Here is a 22,167-nt window from a genome sequence, read left to right as displayed (position 1 = left end):
GATTTCTTCTCAATCAAAATCCACCATCGCACTTCTTGAGTTTGGTCATTTCAATCTCCATTTTGGCTACTTAGAGGAAAAAAAAAATCCTAATTTAAGGAAATTTTCACCAGAATAGCACCTGATTTAGCAACACTTTAAAATACAATTTACCTCAAAGTCTGAACTCCCTCCTTGGCACATCCCCTCCACTGTAACTTTCTATTTTCTCTACTGAAAGTAAAAAAAAAAACAAACAGTCAAATGAGCAGAAACTTTGTTAAAAATATTTATTTAAAAAAATACAATTGTTTTGCATGTCTGGTTGCACATAACTATTAACATATGATTGACTTGAATAATTTGCTACAATGCTTTTTTTAAAGCCAGCTTGCATTATACAAAGCAAAATCCCTCTGTCAGTTCTTACATAAAATAGTTTTCTTTAACTATTCCCACCCCATTTTTTTTTTTAAAAAAAGATTGCAATACATTGATTTTTATTTTTCTTTTGTTGTTTTTTTGGGTTTTTTTTTTTGCACAAAAATCGAAGCAATAGAAAAAAGTCACCTGATTTCTCAGGAAAGACCTTCATGATGTTTGAATAACAATTCCCAAAGAGCCACTGCCAAAGCAGCATTTGTCACTTTGAAGTGTCAGGACAGTGCAAAGGAAGTTTTGCATCTTAAAAGCTTTGCCTCTCCTGATTGCATTCAAACCTGAAATGTGCTCAAACAACTCCATCCCTGCCCTAATCCAGTTGCTCATACTTGGAATTTTCAGGATGATTTACACGCTGAAGGTCTTCCTAAATGTTATCTCAGAAGGTTAAATAAAAGCAAAAATTTAGTAACACTGAACAATTACTGAAAACTTTGGCTATTTATGTACTTGCATTACATACCAGCGTTTTTTTTTTTTTTTAAACACAATGGCATTAAGATACTCTAATAAAGTATTTAAAAATAAAAAGTTAGACTGAGAAGCAATTCTGTCCCAGGCAGGGTCACCTAGCTGGAACAAGGGGTGACTTTTACAGTTGTCTTGTCCAGAAAAGTCTCCAGTGTAGGAAGTTTCAGACACTCACTACAACATAACTTTGCCTCTTTAATTTGTAATATATATATATATATATATATATTTATATATATTTATAGAGAAAAGAAAAATGCAACTCTGTTCTGGAAAGAGCCACTGGAAATGTTCCCCTTTTCTGCTGCTTTCAGGGGAGTTTTCCCCAGGGATTGTTCTGAAAATCCCAGCAGGGTCAAACTGGGAAAGGGAAAACTCCAGCCCAGAGTTCCAGAGGGAGGAATCAGCTCCCAAAAACCTGCCAAGAACCCAGCTCAGCCTGAACATTCCAGCAAGGAACCCACTCCAGAATCACCTTCCCAAGCCAGATGTGCACTCCAGGAACGAACAGGACAACACACGCAGCTGGACGGGGGTGCCGGAGCGGCTAAAATTTGATTTAAATTCATTTAAATCCCTTCAAAACACACAAAAAACCTGCCCAGCCCAGGGAAGCTGGAGCAGCTGCTGCTGGATGTGTGCTGATTCCCAGGATTTTGGCCTCCCAGAATTCCTGCTGGTAAAAAATGATGAATTCCAGCTGCCCTGATCTCCTTGAGGGGACATGAGCGCTCTGTGTTTCCCTGGAATTTTTTTCCCTTTTTTCCCTTTTTCTTTTTTTTTCAGCTTTATGATTCCAAATCAACTTCTCAGCTCTAAAAACAGAGGGGAAGAAGCATTAAATGTGCTACTGTACCCATCACAAAGCACTGTGACGTACATAAGGCCATCTGGTAACACTGCAACAGGCTACAAAAAACAGGTTTGGAAAAGGGAATTTTAGGGTCATTTTTCAAAGCTACAAAGAATAAATCTCAACCCTGTTCACAGAGAACGAAACGTTTCCAAAGTATATTTTATATAGAAAAAAAAAAAAAACCACAAAAACCTCTGTGCAACTGAACAACAGCACAATAACAAGAAGAAAAAAATAAAATAAAAGTCAACACGATTCTAGGAAGCAGTTTCAAAGCTTGGAGGGGTTAGGACATGCTAGGGAAAAAAATAAAAATAAAAAATAAAAATAAAAATAAAAATGAAAATAAAAATGAAAATAAAAATGAAAATAAAAATGAAAATGAAAATAAAAATAAAATTAAAATTAAAATAAAAATGAAAATGAAAATAAAAAATAAAAAATAAAATGAAAATAAAAATGAAAATAAAAATGAAAATAAAAAATAAAAATGAAAATGAAGATAAAAATGAAAATGAAAATAAAAATAAAAAATAAAAATGAAAATACAGCCCCAAAAGCCACCCCAAGGAGCTGAGAACAAAGCCAGGGCTTGGAAAATGGGAGCCCCCCAGCCCAGCACACAGCAACACTCCAGGAACCATGCACAGCCTCAGAGCCTTCCTAAAACACAGAAAAATCACCCTCAAGGAAAGGGAAAAAATGGAAATAAACAACAACAGCTTCCAGTTCTTGGTACAGCAGTGCTGAAATGGGCTCTGCCTTCAGCTGCAGCCCCTCCTGACTCAGATCCCTGATTTCCAAAGGCTCAGGATTCTCCTGTTCCAGCCCTGATTGAGATGAGAACCTCCTGCAGCACAACCTGGCAGACAAATCTTGGAAATCAAGCCCAGCTTTTTGTTCCATGCACACAAAACTACTCAAAAACACATTTAAGACACTTTTTTTTTCTTTTTTTTTTCCAGGAAATGTGGCAACCAACAATGTCAAAAATAAACCTTTGGCAACTCCCGAGTGCACGCTGAGGGCAGGATTGATTTGAGGGCTAAAAGAGAAAAAACCCCCAAAAAAACCCTCCCAAGAGAGTGCAAAATATTTCAAAGTGGCCACTGCAGAGTGCAGAATCTGCTCAGAGGGAGGATGGGGATATTTCTATGGATTTTTGGGGATATTTCTATGGATTTTTGGGAACACATCCTGCCAGGCATGACCCATCCAGGCAGACTTAAACACTGAGGAATCTAGAAAAAAAATAAATTCCAAAATTCCAATTTTTCAGCTCTGAGTGTGCTTCTCATCAGGGCCTGGAAGAGCTCCACAAGCAAAATCTGCTGCTTTCTTTGGGAGGTGGAAACAAAATTCTTTTTATTTTTGTCAGTTTTAGGGTGATTTTGTTCCAAAATAATTGATAGGAAGCAGATATTTTGTTGTTCCAACAGGGAAATGCTGGAATATCCAGGGAGGAGCAGGGCCTGTGGTCAGACAGAAAAACAACCTGCAGGGAACAGATTTTTATGATTCCTGCTTGTTCCTGGCAGAAAGGCAGGAATAAAATTCAGGATTTTAGAATAAAATTCAGGATTTTAAAATAAAATTCAGGATTTTAAAATAAAATCAGGATTTACTGACACCCAACCAAAAATTTCACCTTTCTGCTCCAAGCCCTTCAGGGAATCCTGACCAAAATGGGCAGCGCTGCCCTTGTGGCTTCTCTGCTTTGCCCTCCTGACTAAAATGAGTCAGGTTTGAAATTAAAATTGCTCTGGAGGAAGATTTGGTTCCATTCCTAAGGATTTCTCTGTGTCCAGAGCCACCTCTCCCCTCCCCAGTCACTCCCAGTGAAATTTTGTGCCCCAAAAATCATCAGGGATGAACAGGACAAGACTGGCACCCAGCTGGGTGGGATGGAGGTGCTGGAGTGGCTAAAAATTGATTTCAATTGATTTAAATTGATTTAAATCCCTCCAAGACACACAAAAAAGCCCTGCCCAGCCCAGGGAAGTTGGAGCAGATGCCAAAATCACCTTCCCAAGCCAGATGTGCACTCCAGGAATGAACAGAACACACACAGCTGGACGGGGGTGCTGAAATTGGATTTAAATTGATTTAAATTGATTTTAAACCCTCCCAAGACACAAAAAACCTGCCCAGCCCAGGGAAGCTGGGGCAGCTGCTGCTGGATGTGTGCTGATTCCTGGGATTTTGGCCTCCCAGAATTGCTGCTGGAGAAGGATTCAGCCCCAGATGAATTCCAGCTGCCCTGATCTCACACACCACTGCTGTGTCTCCCTACAATTTCCTTTATTTTTTAAAAATTTTTCCCCAGTTTTATTATTCCAAATCAACTTCTCAGCTCTAAAACCAGAGGGGGAAGAAGCATTCCCCAAGGCAAAGGGACATAAAACTTTAGGGATTATCTGCATTTGACCCCAAAATCTTCCTGTGTCAGCCTGGCCCACTCCCCTGGAGCTGCTCCCGCTCAACAGCCACTGCTAATTACTGCTCATTAATTAACTCCCAATCAACCCATAACGCCTCTGGTTGGGCAGCACAGCCCCATCAACCAGCCTGGACAGCTCCTGGGTGAATATTCCAGAATTTTGGGCTCTTCTGCCACATGGGAGACCCTCAGGGGCTGCTTGCAAAACCCCGCTCTGATTTTTAACACAAAACCATCCCACCACACCTCAGAGGCCAAAAAATCTCTTATTTTCTTTTTTTTTTTCCCCTATTTCTACTCTTCCAGATCCAGATTCTGTTCCTCACAGAGCTGAGGAAGGGAACAAATCAAAACAGTCACCCAAAGCTGAGAAGTTTTGAAGTTCCTGTGGATTTTAACAACATTCCCTGCCCCACTGCTGAGGCTGATGATCTCCAGAGCTGGACTGAAAACAAATCTGCCTTAAAAATGGGAGAGGTTCAACTGCAGAATCAACATTAAAAACCCAAAATGTTCCATTTGTGAGACAGCTGAGGTGTGAAAATGCATCAGAAGGGGGAAATGACCCCAACCAGAGCCTTTCTGTTCTCACAATTCCACCATCCCAAAGATTCCATGGATTCTGAAAGCTTGGGATGCTCCAAGTGAAAACAAAAAGGAATTGTCCAATTCCAGGGATTTTATCCCAAGGATTCCATGGATACTGAAACCTTGGGATGCTCCAAGTGAAAACAAGGAATTGTCCAATTCCAGGGAATTTATCCCAAAGATTCCATGGATTTTGAAGCCTTGGGATGCTCAAAGTGGAAAAAAAAAAAAAAAGGAATTGTCCAACCCCAGGGATTTTAACCCTTCCTGACCTATTGCAAACCAGAGCTTGAATGTGCCAAAATCTGGCACTGAATCTGCCACATGTGCCAAAATCTGCCACATTTTACCCCAAAGATTCCATGGATACTGAAACCTTGGGATGCTATAAGTGAAAACAAGGAATTGTCCAATTCCAGGGATTTTATCCCAAGGATTCCATGGATACTGAAACCTTGGGATGCTCCAAGTAAAAAAAAAGAGGAATTGTCCAATTCCAGGGATTTTAACCCTTCCTGACCTATTGCAAACCAGAGCTTGAATGTGCCAAAATCTGGCACTGAATCTGCCACATGTGCCAAAATCTGGCACATTTTACCCCAAAGATTCCATGGATTCTGAAACCTTGGGATGCTCCAAGTGAAAACAAGGAATTGTCCAATTCCAGGGAATTTATCCCAAGGATTCCATGGATTTTGAAGCCTTGGGATGCTCCAAGTGAAAACAAAGGAATTGTCCAATTCCAGGGAATTCATCCCAAAGATTCCATGGATTCTGAAGCCTGGGGATGCTCAAAGTGAAAACAAGAAATTGTCCAATTCCAGGGATTTTATCCCTTCCTGACCTATTGCAAACCAAAGCTTGAATGTGCCAAAATCTGGCACTGAATCTGCCACATGTGCCAAAATCTGCCACATTTTATCCCAAAGATTCCATGGATACTGAAACCTTGGAATGCTATAAGTGAAAACAAGGAATTGTCCAATTCCAGGGATTTTATCCCAAGGATTCCATGGATACTGAAACCTTGGGATGCTCCAAGTGAAAAAAAAAGAGGAATTGTCCAATTCCAGGGATTTTAACCCTTCCTGACCTATTGCAAACCAAAGCTTGAATGTGCCAAAATCTGGCACTGAATATGCCACATGTGCCAAAATCTGCCACATTTTATCCCAAAGATTCCATGGATACTGAAAGCTTGGGATGCTCCAAGTAAAAACAAGGAATTGTCCAATTCCAGGGATTTTAACCCTTCCTGACCTATTGCAAACCAGAGCTCGAATGTGCCAAAATCTGGCCCTGAATCTGCCACATGTGCCAAAATCTGGCACATTTTGCCCCAAAGATTCCATGGATTCTGAAGCCTGGGGATGCTCCAAGTGAAAACAAGGACCCCCAGGGATTTTATCCTTTCCTGACCTATTGCAAACCAAAGCTTGACTGTGCCAAAATGTGGGCACAGGAATTGCATCCCCTGCTGAGGACAGGTCTGAAACAAAGCTCTAAACCTAAAGCTGCTGCTAAAAAAAAACCCCCAAAATTCCTCCATCGCCCTCTTTTGACCAGGATCACCCTCCCAGAATGACAGAACACCAAGGGTTCCATAACCATGGGACATTTTTCTGCTTCCAGGAGCTGCTCCTGGCCAGGAACCCTGAAAATCCAGGATCCCAGACAGAGCCAGGCAGCAGCAGCAGCTGCCCATGGAAAAATCAACCAAAAAAACCCAGAGATTTCCAGAAGCAAGACACGAGTTCAGCTTCCAGGATTCCCTAAATCCTAGCAGGTTTTTGAATTTTTGTGTTCCATCATTAGAGGTTTATTCCTATTTCCAGGAGCTGGGGAGGACGCTGGGCTCTTGTTTGTCTCCTACCAAAATTCTTTGAACCTTCCACATAACCCAAGCCAGGCACAAACTGATGCAAAAATTACCAAAACATTCCACAAAACCAAAGCTACTCCAGCAACAGGAACCTAAGAAAAATTAAAAAAAAAGCTTCTGTAATGCTGCATTTTTTTTTTAATTTTTTTTTTTTGGTTATTTTTTTAAAATCACCACGGTACAGAACTAAAACAGAATCTACTCTAACCCCACCTGCCTTAGGCTAAATTAAAAACAAACAGTGAGGAGCTGCACAAAAGTGCTCCTGAAGTGACCTAAAGAACCAGCAGGTGACAGAGGGAGCCCCCAGGGAGGCTCTGTCAGGAATGGACCCAGGAAAAGCTGGAACCCCCTTTTGGAACAAGGGAATCTTCCCTTCAGTCACCTGAAAACTGCAGTGGAGAAAAGGCAGCAAAAGCTGCTCCTCTCCCACCTCTTTCTCCCTTTTCCATCATCCTGTCCACGCTGATTTTTTTTTCCTGCCTCATTTTTATTTTTCCTGTTTGACCTGGTGGAAAGTTTCCCATCCAGGCTGCATTTCCACAGGAAAACCTGGATTCTCTGTGGCACAGCAATTTTTTGGGAAGCTTCTTGGAGAGGAGCAGGAGCCCACAAATATTTTTTGGGCTTGACCCTCTGCCCAAAGCTATAAAAGCTCACAAAGAATTAAGTGCACAAATTTTTTTTTTTTCAACAGCTAAACTTGGCTTTTCTCCACAAGGGGAACAAGGGGGAAGGGAAGCAATTAAATTGCAAGTTTTTAGTGCTCATTCATTGAATTTTCAATTCGAATCCCAGCCTGCAAATGTCAAAAGTCCAAGTATTTGGTAGGCATAAAATTGGCCAACCTGAACCAACCAAAGTGCTGCTATTTACACATAGCTCTAGAAATTTCCCAGAGCAGGCTTTTCCCAAAGATGCAAACCAAAATAAAAAATTCCAGATGCCTGCTCTTCACCATCACCTGCAGCTTCGCTTCTGCATGTCAAAAATAAAAATAAAAATGAAAAAAAAAAAAAAAAAAAAGGTCAATATTGCACATTTTAAGAGCTGCTGGCGCAGGAATTTCCTCCTGCATCTGCTGATGTCTAAATGTGAAGCATTTTTTGCCTCTGACAGGAGCCAACAGGAAGACAGGTCACTCCATGAGCTCACTCCCTGCTTCTCCACCTGAAAAAGGAATATTTATTTTTTTTTTTTCTCCCACTTTTCCCCTGGGCAGGTGAACAATGCCCAAGAAAAATGTTCCACCCACCTGTCCCAGGTGTCACATCAGGAACACACAAAAAGTGGTTTTTGTTTGTTTTTTTCTGTATCTCAATGTCAGGATATAGAAAGGGAACAGCACTGCAGGAAAAGAAAAGTCCTGGGTGTTGTGGCTTTTAAAGGGAATTCCAAGCCTGCAAAAGTGGCAGAAGGAAAAGAAAAAAAAAACCAACTCTGGAAAAGTTTGAGTTCTTCTCCATGGAATAGGTGCAGTATTTACAGCAAACTCTGTCAGCTCCTCGTGCTGGACAGGGGAAAATCTTAAAATCTTCCTCTGCTCCTGGCAGCCTGGAGGATGCTGAAGGAAGGAGATGTCTCCATCTGTTTTCTGGGAATTTTTCATGGGGAAGATGCTCTGACACCCCCAACTCAAAGCCAGAAGTTGCTGCCTGACATCAGATGCCCCCAAATGTGGAAGGACACAAAGCCAAAGCCCAACACACCCAGAACTGAGGGGCTGAGAGAGGAGCAGCTCTCATTTCCTCACCCCTCAGTTTTCTCAAAAGGCCTCCTGAGGTGTAAAAAATCCACCTACAAATTCCATCTCACCTCCAATGGCTCTGGAAAAACAATCCTGCATCATTAATCCAGGACACCAAGGAGGTAAAAACAGATTTACCACGAGGTTAAACCCCATGGAACCCCTTCAGCCTGGTTTGGGGTCCAAAAAAGAAAAAACCTCAAAATCAACAGCTCCACTGCAAAACTTGGGATAAGAGCTGGCAAAAGAGGAGCTTTTCCACGTGGGGAAAAGCAGGAAATTTTTCCAGAACTGTGGGGAAAGAAGAACAACATTTAATGCTGGGGTCTGGAATTGCAGGTCAGGCAGCAACCTCCCCTAAAAACCAAGGGAAAATCCCCCAAAAACTGCAGGGAAAATCCCCCAAAACTGCAGGGAAAATCCCCCAAAACCCAGGGGAAATCCCCCAAAACTGCAGGAAAAAAGCCCCAAAACTGCAGGGAAAATCCTCCCATCCTGCTGATCCAGCAGGGAGCTCCCAGGGCTGTGGCACAAGAAATGTTTGGACTCCAGCATTGAAACTCTGTGAGAAGTGAAAGGAGCTCATCCCATCCAAAATCCAGCCCCAGGGGCTCCACAGAATTGTCCTGGATATAAACTTGGAATAAATCCTTGAAAAAAAAATAAAAAATTCTCCCTGCAAAAAAAAAAATAAACCAAAATAAAAATAGAGACAAGGGCAGCAGAAAAGCCCTGGTGCTTCTGTTGCTGCAGAGGTTGTGGTGCCCCCAGGGCAGAGCTGGCAGCACACACCCCATTCCCAAACTTTTCCTGGAATGCCAGCTTCCATCAGGATTCAGGGTTCTCCTTGCTGAGCACAGGGAGCAGAAGAACAGAGGGTTTTGTTTGTTTTTTTGTTTTTTCCAAGAGTCACAGAGAAAAGCCTCCTCTGGTGCTGTTTGCTGCAGTCAGTGCAGGGGCAGTTGCTGCAACACCACCCAAAATTCCTTTTGGACACGGGGAAAAAAACCTTCCAAAGTGAGGAGGAGAAGAAACTGGAGCTGCAGCTCCTATTAAGGCGTTTGCATATACATTCCCAACCTGGGTTCTTCCAAAAAAAGGGGGAATTTTTGCACAAAAAAGGCTTTTTTTTGTCGTTTTTTTTTGGTTTTTTTTTTTGGATTCGGGAATGGCAACGACTCCGACTGTTGAGAATCTCAGTGGAATTCCAAACTGCTTGTTTTTAAAAAAAAGGTGGTGGAAGGGAAAATGTCCCATCTCTTTTGCCTTGCTGTCCTTGTGCAGAAATCCCATGTGCTATGTCTTCTGCAGGTCTGGGGAAAAGGGGCCAGGGGTGGAGGGTCCATCCAGTCCAGACAGGGTAAATGGGCCATGACTGTTCAGCACGGATGGGAACTAAGAGATAAAACAAGAATCATCAAAAAAAAACCACTTTAATTCAATGTTCCTCCCACATCTGTGCACGAAGAAGGGCAAAAAAATCCCCAGATGTAACAACAAAACAAAGCAAAGCCACCCCAGGTTTCAAGGATGCTCTTGGCTCCTCACTTTTAATTGATTTTTTAATGCCAAGCAGTGTCACAGTGACCCCATATCCTCATTAAAATGGGACTTTAATCCAGGTTCTGAGGAAAACAGGGTCTAAATTACCCCTCAGTTAATTATCAGCTCTTTCCATGCTGAAATATCCACTGCCATTCCAGCCCTCCTTGTTTATTTTATATCCTCATGGTACAGATGAGGAACTTCCTTCATTTCCATGGAGATGACAGATCCCAACCCAGAAAATTTCATTAAATTATTAAATTTCAAAGAAATTAAATAAAAATTAACTAAATTTGTTAAATTCTACCATTTGCCACAGCAAATGTGGTAATTCCAGTGCCAGAGTGGTAATTCCAGTGCCAGAGTGGAAGTGTGAGGGAAAAACATGAGAATTACAACTAAAGGAGTGGTTTTTTCTTAAATATAGTGGATTTTTTCCTATATAGTAAAAAATACCCTGGCCTTGGACACTTCCAGGGATCCAGGAGCAGCCACAGCTTCTCTGGGCCTCTCCACCCTCACAGGGGTGAATTTTAAAGATTTCTTCCATAAAAATCATCAAAAACTGTGCCACACATCAGCACAGAGATCAAACACACACTCCTTCTCCTCATTAGTTGTGGGATTAATTCATATTTTTTAGTTGTGAGATTAATAATTATTTTTAGTTGCGAGATTAATGAATATTTTTAGTTGCGAGATTAATGAATATTTTTCATCAGGAATGACTGGAACAACCAATAGAGCGGAAAATTTCTAAAATTCATGAAAATCCCAAGCAAAAAAAAAAAAGTTACAGGGAGGAAATTTTTACAGGAAGAACAGACCTAAAAAGGACAAATAATCTCTCTCTAAAGCAGCCTGTGCTGCAGTTGATTTCAACCATTCCTGAAACACCAACATTTACAATATCCTGAAATAAAACCGGGTAAAAAAATAAAATTAATGCTGCAACAGGGGGTAGGAAACAACAACTCCTGGTTTATTTCTGCTGCAAATATTGGGAATAATTGGTCCTGCAGGTGTGTTGGAAGCCAGGAAATTCCTGTGGCTGCCCTGGAGGGCTCCAGCCCCTGCCTGGGGGGCTCAGAGACCTTGGCCCAGAGCCCTGGACCCCTGTGCCTTTGATTGAGCCCTTGGAAAAAACAATTCCCAACCTACTGTGAAGATTTACAAGCCACAAAAGTTTAAGCAGAATGACTGAATTTATCACAGGGTGAAAAATAGATTTTTGAGGTTTTTAGAATGGGGGTTTGGGGTCTCAAGATGGAGGAATTTGGGCGTGCCTTGTCCTTTTTCCTTCTTCTTCTTCTTGGCCTCCATCTTCTGGGTGATGTTGGCACTTTAGGATTGGTTTAAGGTAGGAACTTGTGGGGATCTCTCACTGCTCACAGTGACCCCAAGAAATGTTCAAAGTCTCTTTTTCCAGCCCAGTGCTTGAAGAAGGAGTCAGGGCTCTTCATTTCTCGGTCTCAAGGTTGTTCATTGTTTCTTATCTATAAAAATTTTTCTCCTGCCCTGCCCAGGTCCATCCAGCAGGACAGTTCCAGGCACTCTGCCTGCCCCCAGGGCAGGGTTATGTCTTTATACTAAAAATACATTATTTACAATTACTTCCCAATACCTATCACCTGTGTTAGACACTGAGCTTCTACTCTAAACCAATCTAAAAGTGCTACCATCACAGCAGAAGATGGAGGCCAAGAAGAAGAAGGAGAAGAAGGACAGGACATGCCCAGTTCCCTCCATCTTGCCTCATGAACTCCCATTCTAAATCCCCAAAATTCTACATTTTCACCCTGTGATTAATTCACTATCATTTCACTCAAACTCTTGTGGCTTGTAGCTCCTCACACAAAGCTGGCAATTGTTTCCAGCCCTTGGGGTGGTGTTATGTCTTTATACTAAAAACTACCTGTACAATATTTACAATTATTTTCCAATACCCATCACCTGTGTTAGACACTGAGCTTCTACTCTAAACCAATCCAAAAGTGCCACCATCACCCAGAAGATGGAGGCCAAGAAGAAGAAGGAGAAAGGCTGGACATGCCCAGATGCCTCCATCTTGCCTCCTGAACCCCCTTACCAAAAACCCCAAAATCTCCTTTTCCACCCTGTGATAACTTCACTATTATTCTACCTAAACTGTTGTGGTTTGCTGATCTTCACCTAAGGTTGGTGATTTGCTCCATAATCAATCCCAGAGGTGTTTTGGGCTCTGTGCCAGGGTCTCTGAGCCCCCTGGCAGGGTCTGGGCTGTTCTGGACAGCCAGAGGGATGTGCTGGGTTCCCACAGAAACTCAGTGTCTAACAAAGGTGATTATTGTAATTGTTGTAAATAATTACAATAATGTAAATTATTGTCTAACAAAGGCAATAGGTATTGGGAAATTATTGTAAATAATGTATCTAATCATAATTACAATAATGTAAATTATTGTCTAACAAAGGCGATAGGTATTGGGAAATTATTGTAAATAATGTATCTAATCATAATTACAATAATTATGTAATTATTGTAAATAATTACAATAATGTAAATTATTATCTAACAAAGGCGATAGGTATTGGAAAATTATTGTAAATAATGTATCTAATCATAATTACAATAATCATGTAATTATTGTAAATAATTACAATAATGTAAATTATTGTCTAACAAAGGTGATCAGTATTGGGAAATTATTGTAAACAATGTATCTAATCATAATTACAATAATGTAAACTATTGTCTAACAAAGGTGATAGGTATTGGGAAATTATTGTAAATAATGTATGTAATAATAATTACAATAATTATGTAATTATTGTAAATAATTACAATAATGTAAATTATTGTCTAACAAAGGCGATAGGTATTGGAAAATTATTGTAAATAATTACAATAATGTAAATTATTATCTAAGAAAGGTGATAGGTATTGGGAAATTATTGTAAATAATGTATCTAATCATAATTACAATAATTATGTAATTATTGTAAATAATTACAATAATGTAAATTATTGTCTATCAAAGGTGATAGGTATTGGGAAATTATTGTAAATAATGTATCTAATCATAATTACAATAATTATGTAATTATTGTAAATAATTACAATAATGTAAATTATTGTAATTATTGTAAATAATTACAATAATGTAAATTATTGTCTATCAAAGGTGATAGGTATTGGGAAATTACTGTAAATAATGTATGTAATAATAATTACAATAATGTAAATTATTGTCTAACAAAGGTGATAGGTATTGGGAAATTACTGTAAATAGTGTACATGTGGTTTTTAGTCTAAAAAGACAACTGAGGGTGGTCAGTGTGCAGATCTCAGCAGGCCAGAGAGAGAATTTTATAGATAAGAAACAATAAAGAACCTTGAGAAAAATCCTGACTCCTTCTTTGATTGCTGGGCTGGGAAAAAGGAGCTTGGAGGTACCTCAGGGTCAGTGTGAGCAGCAGAAATCCCGAGAGGAAGGAACTGGGAATCCCTGGAGAATGGGAATCCTTGGGAATCCCTGGGAAATGGGAATCCTTGGGAATCCCTGGGGATCCCTGGAGAATGGGAATCACCTGGAGAATGGGAATCCTTGGAGAATGGGAATCCCTGGGAATCACCTGGGAATCCCTGGAGAATGGGAATCCTTGGAGAATGGGAATCCCTGGGGATCCCTGGGAAATGGGAATCCTTGGGAATGGGAATCCCTGGAGAATGGGAATCCCTGGAGAATGGGAATCACCTGGAAAATCCCTGGGAAATGGGAATCCCTGGAAAATGGGAATCACCTGGGAAATGGGAATTCTTGGAGAATGGGAATCCCCGGAGAATGGGAATCCTTGAAAATAGGAATCCCTGGAGAATGGGAATCCCTGGAAATGGGAATCACCTGGAAAATGGGACTCCCTGGGGAATGGGAATCCTTGGGAATGGGAATCCCTGAAAATGGGAATCCCTGGGAAATGGGAATCCTTGGGAATGGGAATCCCTGAAAATGGGAATCTCTGGGAATCCCTGGAAAATGGGAATCACCTGGGAAATGGGAATCCTTGAAAATAGGAATCCCTGGAGAATGGGAATCCCTGGGGATCCCTGGAAAATGGGAATCCTTGGGAATGGGAATCCCTGGAGAATCCCTGGAGAATGGGAATCCCTGGAGAATGGCACTCCCTGGGAATGGCACTCCCTGGAGAATGGGAATCCCTGAAAATGGGAATCCCTGGGAATGGCACTCCCTGGAAAATGGGAATCCCTGGAAATAGGAATCCCTGGGACTCCCTGGGGATGGCACTCCCTGGGAATGGGAATCCCTGGGAATGGGAATCCCTGGGCATGGCACTCCCTGGAGAATGGGAATCCCTGGAGAATGGCACTCCCTGGAGAATGGGAATCCCTGGGACTGGAATCCCTGGGAATGGCACTCCCTGGGAATGGCACTCCCTGGAATGCACTCACCTGGAACAGGGTGTTAGCACCTTGCAGGCGGGCAGGGCTCAGGGGAGCCACGGGGCTCAGGGTGCTCCAGAAGTGGATGCTGGAGAGCAGAGGGCTGGGAGTCAGCAGGATGGGAGTCTGGAAAGGGAGGAGGAGAACAGCTCTGTCAGAGCCCTTCCCAGGGAATTCCAGCTTTTCCCATGGAATTCTACCCCTTCCCACAGAATTTCAGCCTTTCCCCTGGAATTCCAGCAGGGAAATTCCAGCTTTTCCCCACAGAATTCCAGCCTTCCCTGTGGAATTCCGGCTTTTCACGTGGAATTCCAGCAGGGAAATTCCAGCCTTCCCCCTGGAATTCCACCCTTTCCCCATGGAATTCCAACAGGGAAATTCCAGCTTTTCCCCACAGAATTCCAGCCTTTCCCACAGAACTCCAGCAGGGAAATTCCAGCCTTTCCCCATGAAATTCCAGCCCTTCCTCTGGAATTCCAGCCTTTCCCTATAGAATTCCAGCCTTTCCTCATGGAATTCCAATAGGGAAATTCCAGCTGTTCCCCACAGAATTCCAGCAGGGAAATTCCAGCCTTTCCCTATGGAAATCCAGCCTTTCCCCATGGAATTTCAGCCCTTCCCCTGGAATTCCAGCTTTTCCTGTAGAATTCCAGCCCCTCCCCATGGAATTCCAGCTTTTCCAGCCTTTCCCCTGGAATTCCAGCCCCAACACCCCCTCAGCTGCCACAACTCCCATCCCCTCCTTCCTCTCCTCCTCCTCCTCCCTGCCAGCCCCATCCAGCTCTCCCTCCCTCCCCTCACTGAGCAATCCAACCCCTTTTTTCCCACCTAAATCCTGCTGGAAGCCACAGCAGAGCAGCTCCTCCTTCAATCCAGCACTCTGGAAAAGTGTGGATTTAAAAAGGAAAAAAAAAAAAAAAAAACAATTTCTGGATTTAAAAAGGAAAAAAAAACCCCAAAACAATGGGCACGAGGCTGCTGCTGGTGCCACTGACAATGCCAGCAACAACAAAAGGAGTTCCCATCCAGCTCCTGAATATCCCAGGTTCACCAGCCAAGCACTTCCCAGGGTGCCAAAAGAACAACTCCACTTGCATTTTGTTTTGTTTTTTTTTTCTTTTTCCCCCCCTGTCTTCAGCCACTTCAGTTTTCAACCAGCAGCTCCCCCATGGTTTCATTCTAATCCCAATTTATTGCAGGGGAGAGATCACACAGATACAGAATGATTTAACAGCCCTGCTGGATTCAGTTCCCTTCCAAGTTTTCCATGAGACATGAAAGCTTTCCTTTCCCACACAAAGATAACGACCAAATTAAGCAGCTGCTCTTATGGCTGCTTGCTCACAAGACTTTGGCTTTAACTAAATGCTGCTAACTGAGGGGAAAAAAGAGCTCAGCAGACACCTCTGTGGGGCTGGTTTTGAAGGATTTGCAGGCCCAGCTGAAGGATTTAGGAATAACTCAGTATTCCCCTGGCAAGGTTTACAAAATCCTGCTGGAGCTGGTTTGGGTTTTGCCTCCACACGCCCAGCACCTGGGCACACTTTGGGGTGAATTAACACCAAACTTTTGTTTGATTAAAAAAAAAAAAAAAAAAAAAAACACAATAAAAAATAACCAGGGAGTGACATCCTGAGTTTCAAATCTCTGCATACAATGAACTATTCATTTTCCACTTGCTGTTTTCAAGCATAACATCATCACTATTGTTAGTTTAAACAAAAAAAAAAAAAAACAAAAAAACCAACAACAACAAAAAAAAGAGAAACCAGGAAAGGAATTGAAGGAGATTTGATCACCTGAGAGAAAAGTGCTGGAGTAAGAGAAGCAGTTGGGAGAGAAGGACTCAGGATGCCCAGAGGACTCGGATCACTGCCTGTGATCACCAGAGTGGGAGCCAGCTCCAGCCCTTTGGGTTTTTTCGACCTGGAGAGGTGATTGGCAAATTCCTTCTCCAACCCTGCAGCTGAATCCTGCTGCTCTTTGGGCTCTGGGGATTGCTGCTGGAGGCTCTGGGCCTGCTCCAGCTGCTGGGAAGTCACAGATTCGATGTCTGTGTCAATGTCCAGGTCGGGGTTGGAGCTCAGCGGCGGCGAGGGCGGCGTGGAGGGCACCTGGAGGTTCGGGGACACTGAGGAAATGGGCGGGGTCGGGGTGTAGCTGGTGCTCAAGTTTGGCAAAGGCGCTGGAGGAGCTTCAGGGACGCTGAGCTTGGGCAGGACAAGAGTCTCCAGGGTCTGCAGAGTCTCCTCAGAGCCCAGCGGGAGCGAGGAGGACACGGCGGGGGTGGCAGAAGCCGTGGAGGTGACAGCCACGGCCGAAGCGGTGGAAACCAGGGGGGCAGAGGGCGGTGGCTTTTTGGAGGGCACGGTGACAAACTTGATGACAGAAGGGGTGGGGTCCTGAGGTTTCTTCTCCGTCAGCTTCTCGGCCGGGTTCTCGATCTTGATGGACCTGAAGAGCTTCACGCTGGAGGAGTTGAGGGAGTTGAGGGTGAAGGAGGAGTACAGGCCTGAGTGGATGTAGTCATTACGGCTGGAGGACTTTGCACACGACTGGGATTTCTCCTTGCCACAGCTCTCCACGTCCTTGGGGGTGCTGGTGACCTCCCCAAAGCCGGGCATCTCGGGGTCCCCCTCGATCCGGCCCACCACCAGCGGATCCATGTTCAGGATCTCCGGGTAGGACACGAATTTGTACACAAATTTCTTGCCATTCACCTTCTTGATGATATTCTGGTGGGGAAGAAGACAAAAGTATATTTAGACCTTTCTTCGGATTAATTTTCTTCCTACAAACACTGCCTAAAATAGGCAGAGGAATTAAAGTCTGTAATCTTTCAGCCAAAAAAAAAAAAAAAAACCCAAAAAACAAGAGAATGTTTCTTCTTTTCCTGTTTTAAAAACACCCTGCGTGTTCCAGTTCTGTTCTCGGAGCTGGCAGACAAAACACTGCAACAGGTGAGCCTAACCTGACATTAAACATACTAAAAACAGCTTAAAAAATGCCAAGAAATCCTCATTAAAATAAGAAAAATGCCCATTACCCCCAGCAAGAATCACTTAGCTGGGTACACTATGGGTAATTTAATAGAACTTGCTAAAGGGTTTCTCCAGGACTGCAGAATTGAGAGCTTGCACTTCAAATCAAACCACCTTTATTCTTAATAAGATGATAATAAAGGAAAATAAGCAGCTGAACTCGTCAGCAGAATGCAGGCTAATCAGTTATTCCAATACCACAGAACAGCATCTGTCAAACTTGTTTTGCTCCTCAGCGAAATGCCACACACACTTTGGACTTGGAATTATCCTTATTTATCGTTGCCTGATTGCTGCTGAGATCTCTCAGCACCAAAGCAGATTTGTGGCACCCAGTAATGAACACCAGCACCCTCCCACCTGCTCCAGGCTGAGGCTCCTCAGAAACTGGGGGTTATTTTTATCTGCTCCACTCACACACGAGCAGCCGTGGGATAAAGGGAAACAAAGGTGAGACTCCAAGATGTTGGATAAACAAAAGCTTCTTACTCTGCTGGGCTGAAAACAGTGGTCAAAGTGAAGGTGAAATACACAGAAAAAAATAAAAATACTTAGGGATGGAAAATGTTTCTTTTGAAAGAAATAAACGTCAAGAGAAAGCTGCAAAAAGACCTGGAAGTGGTGCAATATTCACGCCCTCCATCATCATCCTCTCCCTGTGCTGTACCTGGATTTTAATCCTTGCAAGGCTGTGTATTTTTGGAAGGGGGATGAGAATCCAAAGGCAAATTTGTATGAGCAAAGCCACCGAGCCACCAGAACCTCCCAAAACCACCAGCGAGGAGGAAACAGCACAGCGATAAATGCAATTAAAAACCAACCCAACACCTTCAAACAAAGCAGCTCAACTTCCTTCAACCTGGCAGAGGCACAGCAAGGAGGAAGAGGAGGAGGAGGAGGAGGAAACAAAGCTCCTTAGCTCAGAGGGATAAGGATTGGAGCAGGATTTCCAGCCTACCTTCACGTAGTAGTAGCGCAGCGCCCGGCTGAGTTTATCATAGTTCATGCTGGGCTTGTTCTTACGGATCCCCCAGAGCCTGGCCACCTCCTCTGCCTGCAGCAGCTTGAATTCCCCGTCGTTGGAGGTCCAGCAGATGATGTTCTTGTTCTGAGGCTCTTGGAGCAGCTGGAGGAGGAACTGCCACAGGGTGATGGCACTGTCCATAGCAGAGAGCTGCAATTCACAAAGGCAAGGTTAAGCCCGGAGCATTTCCCTCCTCTCTCTCCCTACAAGGGGGTGAAAAAATGGAGCAGGGATTGTTATTTTTCCAAAGGCAGCAAGAGTAAAAAATTATATTAGTCACCAGTCGTGAAAGATGTTCCCTGCAGAACTGAGGGGCTGAGTGCCAACTCTGGCGTCTCCTCCCACATGTCAGTACTTTTCACATGGGTTATATTTAGCCTCATTTAACTAAATCAGGTCACTTTGGGTAAGTTGCAGTGAGTCACTACCCCCAAAAAAAAAAAAAAAATAATGTTTCCAAGTTGTTCCATGTTCACCCACTCTGGCTTGTGGTGCTTTGTGAGAAGGAGCTCAGGTACAGCCAGGTAGGGATCAAAGCACCCCCTCACCTCCTCCTTTCCCTCCTGCTCCCACCTCGCAGGGAGCACAGCACAGCCAGGAACTGCACAGCTCCACGAAGATGCCAGAGCCAAAACAACCCAATCTCCCCTCAGTTTTCACTCTCCCAATCTCCCTTCAAATCTTTCTTTTCCAGGTATCACCCCGTTCTTTTTTTTTTTATAAGAATAAACACAAAACTAAATTAGAATTATTCCAAACACGGCCTTTGCTCCATCCCTGCCACATCTTACCCACATCAATGATTTAGGCTGGGACTTTCTAGGACTGGTATCAATGATTTAGGCTGGGACTTTCTAGGAGTGATATCAATGATTTAGGCAGGGACTTTCTAGGACTGGTATCAATGATTTAGGCTGGGACGTTCTAGGACTGGTATCAATGATTTAGGCTGGGACGTTCTAGGACTGGTATCAATGATTTAGGCTGGGACTTTCTAGGACTGGTATCAATGATTTAGGCTGGGACTTTCTAGGACTGGTATCTGCCAGTTGATTCCTGCTCCGAAGTTGTTGATTTATTTTCCCTCCTGCTCCCACCTCACAGGGAGCACAGCACAACCAGGAACTGAGAGGCTCCAGGAAGATGCCAGAGCCAAAACAACCCAATCTCCCCTCAGTTTTCACTCTCCCAATCTCCCTTCAAATCTTTCTTTTCCAGCTATCACCCCGTTTTTTTTTTTTTTAAATAAGAATAAACACAAAACTAAATTAAAATTATTCCAAACACGGCCTTTGCTCCATCCCTGCCACATCTTACCCACATCAATGATTTAGGCTGGGACTTTCTAGGACTGGTATCAATGATTTAGGCTGGGACTTTCTAGGAGTGATATCAATGATTTAGGCAGGGACTTTCTAGGACTGGTATCAATGATTTAGGCAGGGACTTTCTAGGACTGGTATCAATGATTTAGGCTGGGACTTTCTAGGACTGGTATCAATGATTTAGGCTGGGACTTTCTAGGAGTGATATCAATGATTTAGGCTGGGACTTTCTAGGACTGGTATCAATGATTTAGGCTGGGACGTTTTAGGACTGGTACCAATGATTTAGGCTGGGACTTTCTAGGACTGATATCAATGATTTAGGCTGGGACTTTCTAGGACTGGTATCAATGATTTAGGCTGGGACTTTCTAGGACTGGTATCAATGATTTAGGCAGGGACGTTCTAGGACTGGTATCAATGATTTAGGCTGGGACTTTCTAGGACTGGTATCAATGATTTAGGCTGGGACTTTCTAGGACTGGTATCAATGATTTAGGCTGGGACTTTCTAGGACTGGTATCAATGATTTAGGCTGGGACTTTCTAGGACTCATATCTGCCAGTTGATTCCTGTTCTGAAGTTGTTGATGCATAAATTCATCAAGGACAGACCAGGCAGGTAACACTTGACCATTTCTGACTACACCAAACAGAATTTCCACAAATATTTTTCAGCAGAACACTCATCATTCTGGATAAGATACAGTGGGAATTAAACCAGGCAAAATATTAATTCAGCATCTCCTATAGATTCTCTAATTAAGGCAGCTTAAACTTCTTCCTGTGAAATAAAAACAGGAAAAATGCTCTGGGATAGTGAATAACACTGGATATACATAATATTGGATGTACACTATATTTTTTCCTATTTTTTACCATTTTTGACTACACCAAACAGAATTTCCACAGATACTTTTAAGCAGAACACTCATCATTCTGGATATTAATTCAGCATCTCCTATACATTCTCTTAGTCCAGAACTGTTTAATTAACACAGCTTAAACTTCTTCTTGTGAAATAAAAACAGGAGAAATGCTCTGGGATAGTGAATAACACTGGATATATCAAATATTGGATCTACACTATATTTTTTCCTATTTTTTACCATTTTTGACTACACCAAACAGAATTTCCACAGATACTTTTAAGCAGAACACTCATCATTCTGGATAAGACCAGGCAAAATATTAATTCATCATCTCCTATAGATTCTCTGTTTAATTAACACAGCCTAAACTTCTTCCTGTGAAATAAAAACAGGAGAAATGCTCTGGGATAGTGAATAACACTGGATATATCAAATATTGGATCTACACTATATTTTTCCCCCTAGGAAAGGGGGTCCAGGGGATCCATCTGGGTGAGTTTGATATTCAAACACGAATCCCAAGATATTCAAGCACTGATCCCAAGCTCCAAAGCAAAGGGAGCCGGAGCCAGGCGGGTGTTGGGTGATGTCCCTGTGCACACAGGGCTCAGCCTGCCCTGCCAGCTCATCCCTGCTCCCAAAGCCTTTTATTCCAATCTCATTAGTGCCCAGCACTTGGCCAGCCCTATATAAGGAAGGGAACTGTGTCCAGAGCGCTCAGGGAGCCCTGGGACAGGATTAGAGCTGACACTTCACACAAGGCTGGGGGAAAACCAGCTGCCCTGGGGGCACGGCACCTTTCTGGGCACCTTTTTGGGCATTTCAGCCCTTGTGCAGAATCCCTGCCTCGTGGCACACGCTGCCTGATGTGACATTGATCCAGGCAGGGAAATTGCTGCAATTACACGCAACAATCTCCAAGGCAAGGCCACCCACACCCCCTTGGTGAGGCTGGCCCGAGGTGCTTTCCCTGTTAATTACAGCACAACTCCCTGCTTGCCCAAATTAATTGCTCAGCGCTCGAAGAAACTGGAGGCTGCGCTTCCAGACTCTTCCCACACCTCTCCGCGCTCTACCAGCTGATCCATACGGGATTTAGGCACCAGGAAAACACCTTCGAACCCTTCCAGCACCGCCTGGTGCTGCCACGGTGTTGCCAGCATCCCAGGCACAGGGCTGTGCCTCGTTCTGCAGGGGGATGATGCAGCCACACGTGGTGGAGCGGATGGAGAGCACGGGGACGGGGCTGTCAGGAGCACGGGGATGAGCCGAGAGCGAGCAGGAAAACCGGGCTGAGCCATGGATCCCACGCTGCGCTCATCCCCAGCGCTCCGGGAGCGCTGCAGCAAACCGGTGCCACGTGGAAATCACGGTAGCAACGGCAATTCACAGCGGCAAAGGCTTTGTTTTAATTTTTCGCCACCCCTCCTGCTAAAAATCCACGCAGCTTTCACCTCAGAATTGAACTCCTGTTATGCTTTCCTTGAGGAAATTCCACCTTGCTGTTAATTCCAAG

General features: G+C 43.3%; 1 protein-coding gene across 5 annotated transcripts in view; it reads right to left on the bottom strand.

Annotated features, from left to right (window-relative positions):
* Positions 1–254: 254 nt before the first annotated feature.
* Positions 255–22,167, bottom strand: part of ELK4 (ETS transcription factor ELK4) — a 31,496-nt gene continuing 9,583 nt past the window's right edge. Inside the window, exons 2-6 of one of the 5 annotated variants that reach the window (XR_011682895.1) lie at positions 18,390–18,605; positions 16,190–17,125; positions 14,400–14,516; positions 3,871–9,799; positions 255–3,709 (exon numbers count right to left, since the gene is read on the bottom strand). Coding sequence is in view for 1 of the 5 variants with exons in the window: in XM_071450441.1 (XP_071306542.1) it covers positions 9,701–9,799; positions 14,400–14,516; positions 16,190–17,125; positions 18,390–18,596 (1,359 nt within the window). In the remaining 4 variants the exon portion in view is untranslated. Of the gene's footprint in view, positions 9,800–14,399; positions 14,517–16,189; positions 17,126–18,389; positions 18,606–22,167 lie in introns of all 5 variants that reach the window. The other 4 variants (XR_011682896.1, XR_011682897.1, XR_011682894.1 and 1 more) reach the window with 4 other exon arrangements.

Source organism: Agelaius tricolor, unplaced genomic scaffold (assembly GCF_023055355.1).
Source record: "Agelaius tricolor isolate 1412-34295 unplaced genomic scaffold, bAgeTri1.0.p SCAF_30, whole genome shotgun sequence".
Taxonomy (NCBI): Eukaryota; Metazoa; Chordata; class Aves; order Passeriformes; family Icteridae; genus Agelaius; species Agelaius tricolor.
This window is presented reverse-complemented; position numbering and strand designations above follow the sequence as displayed.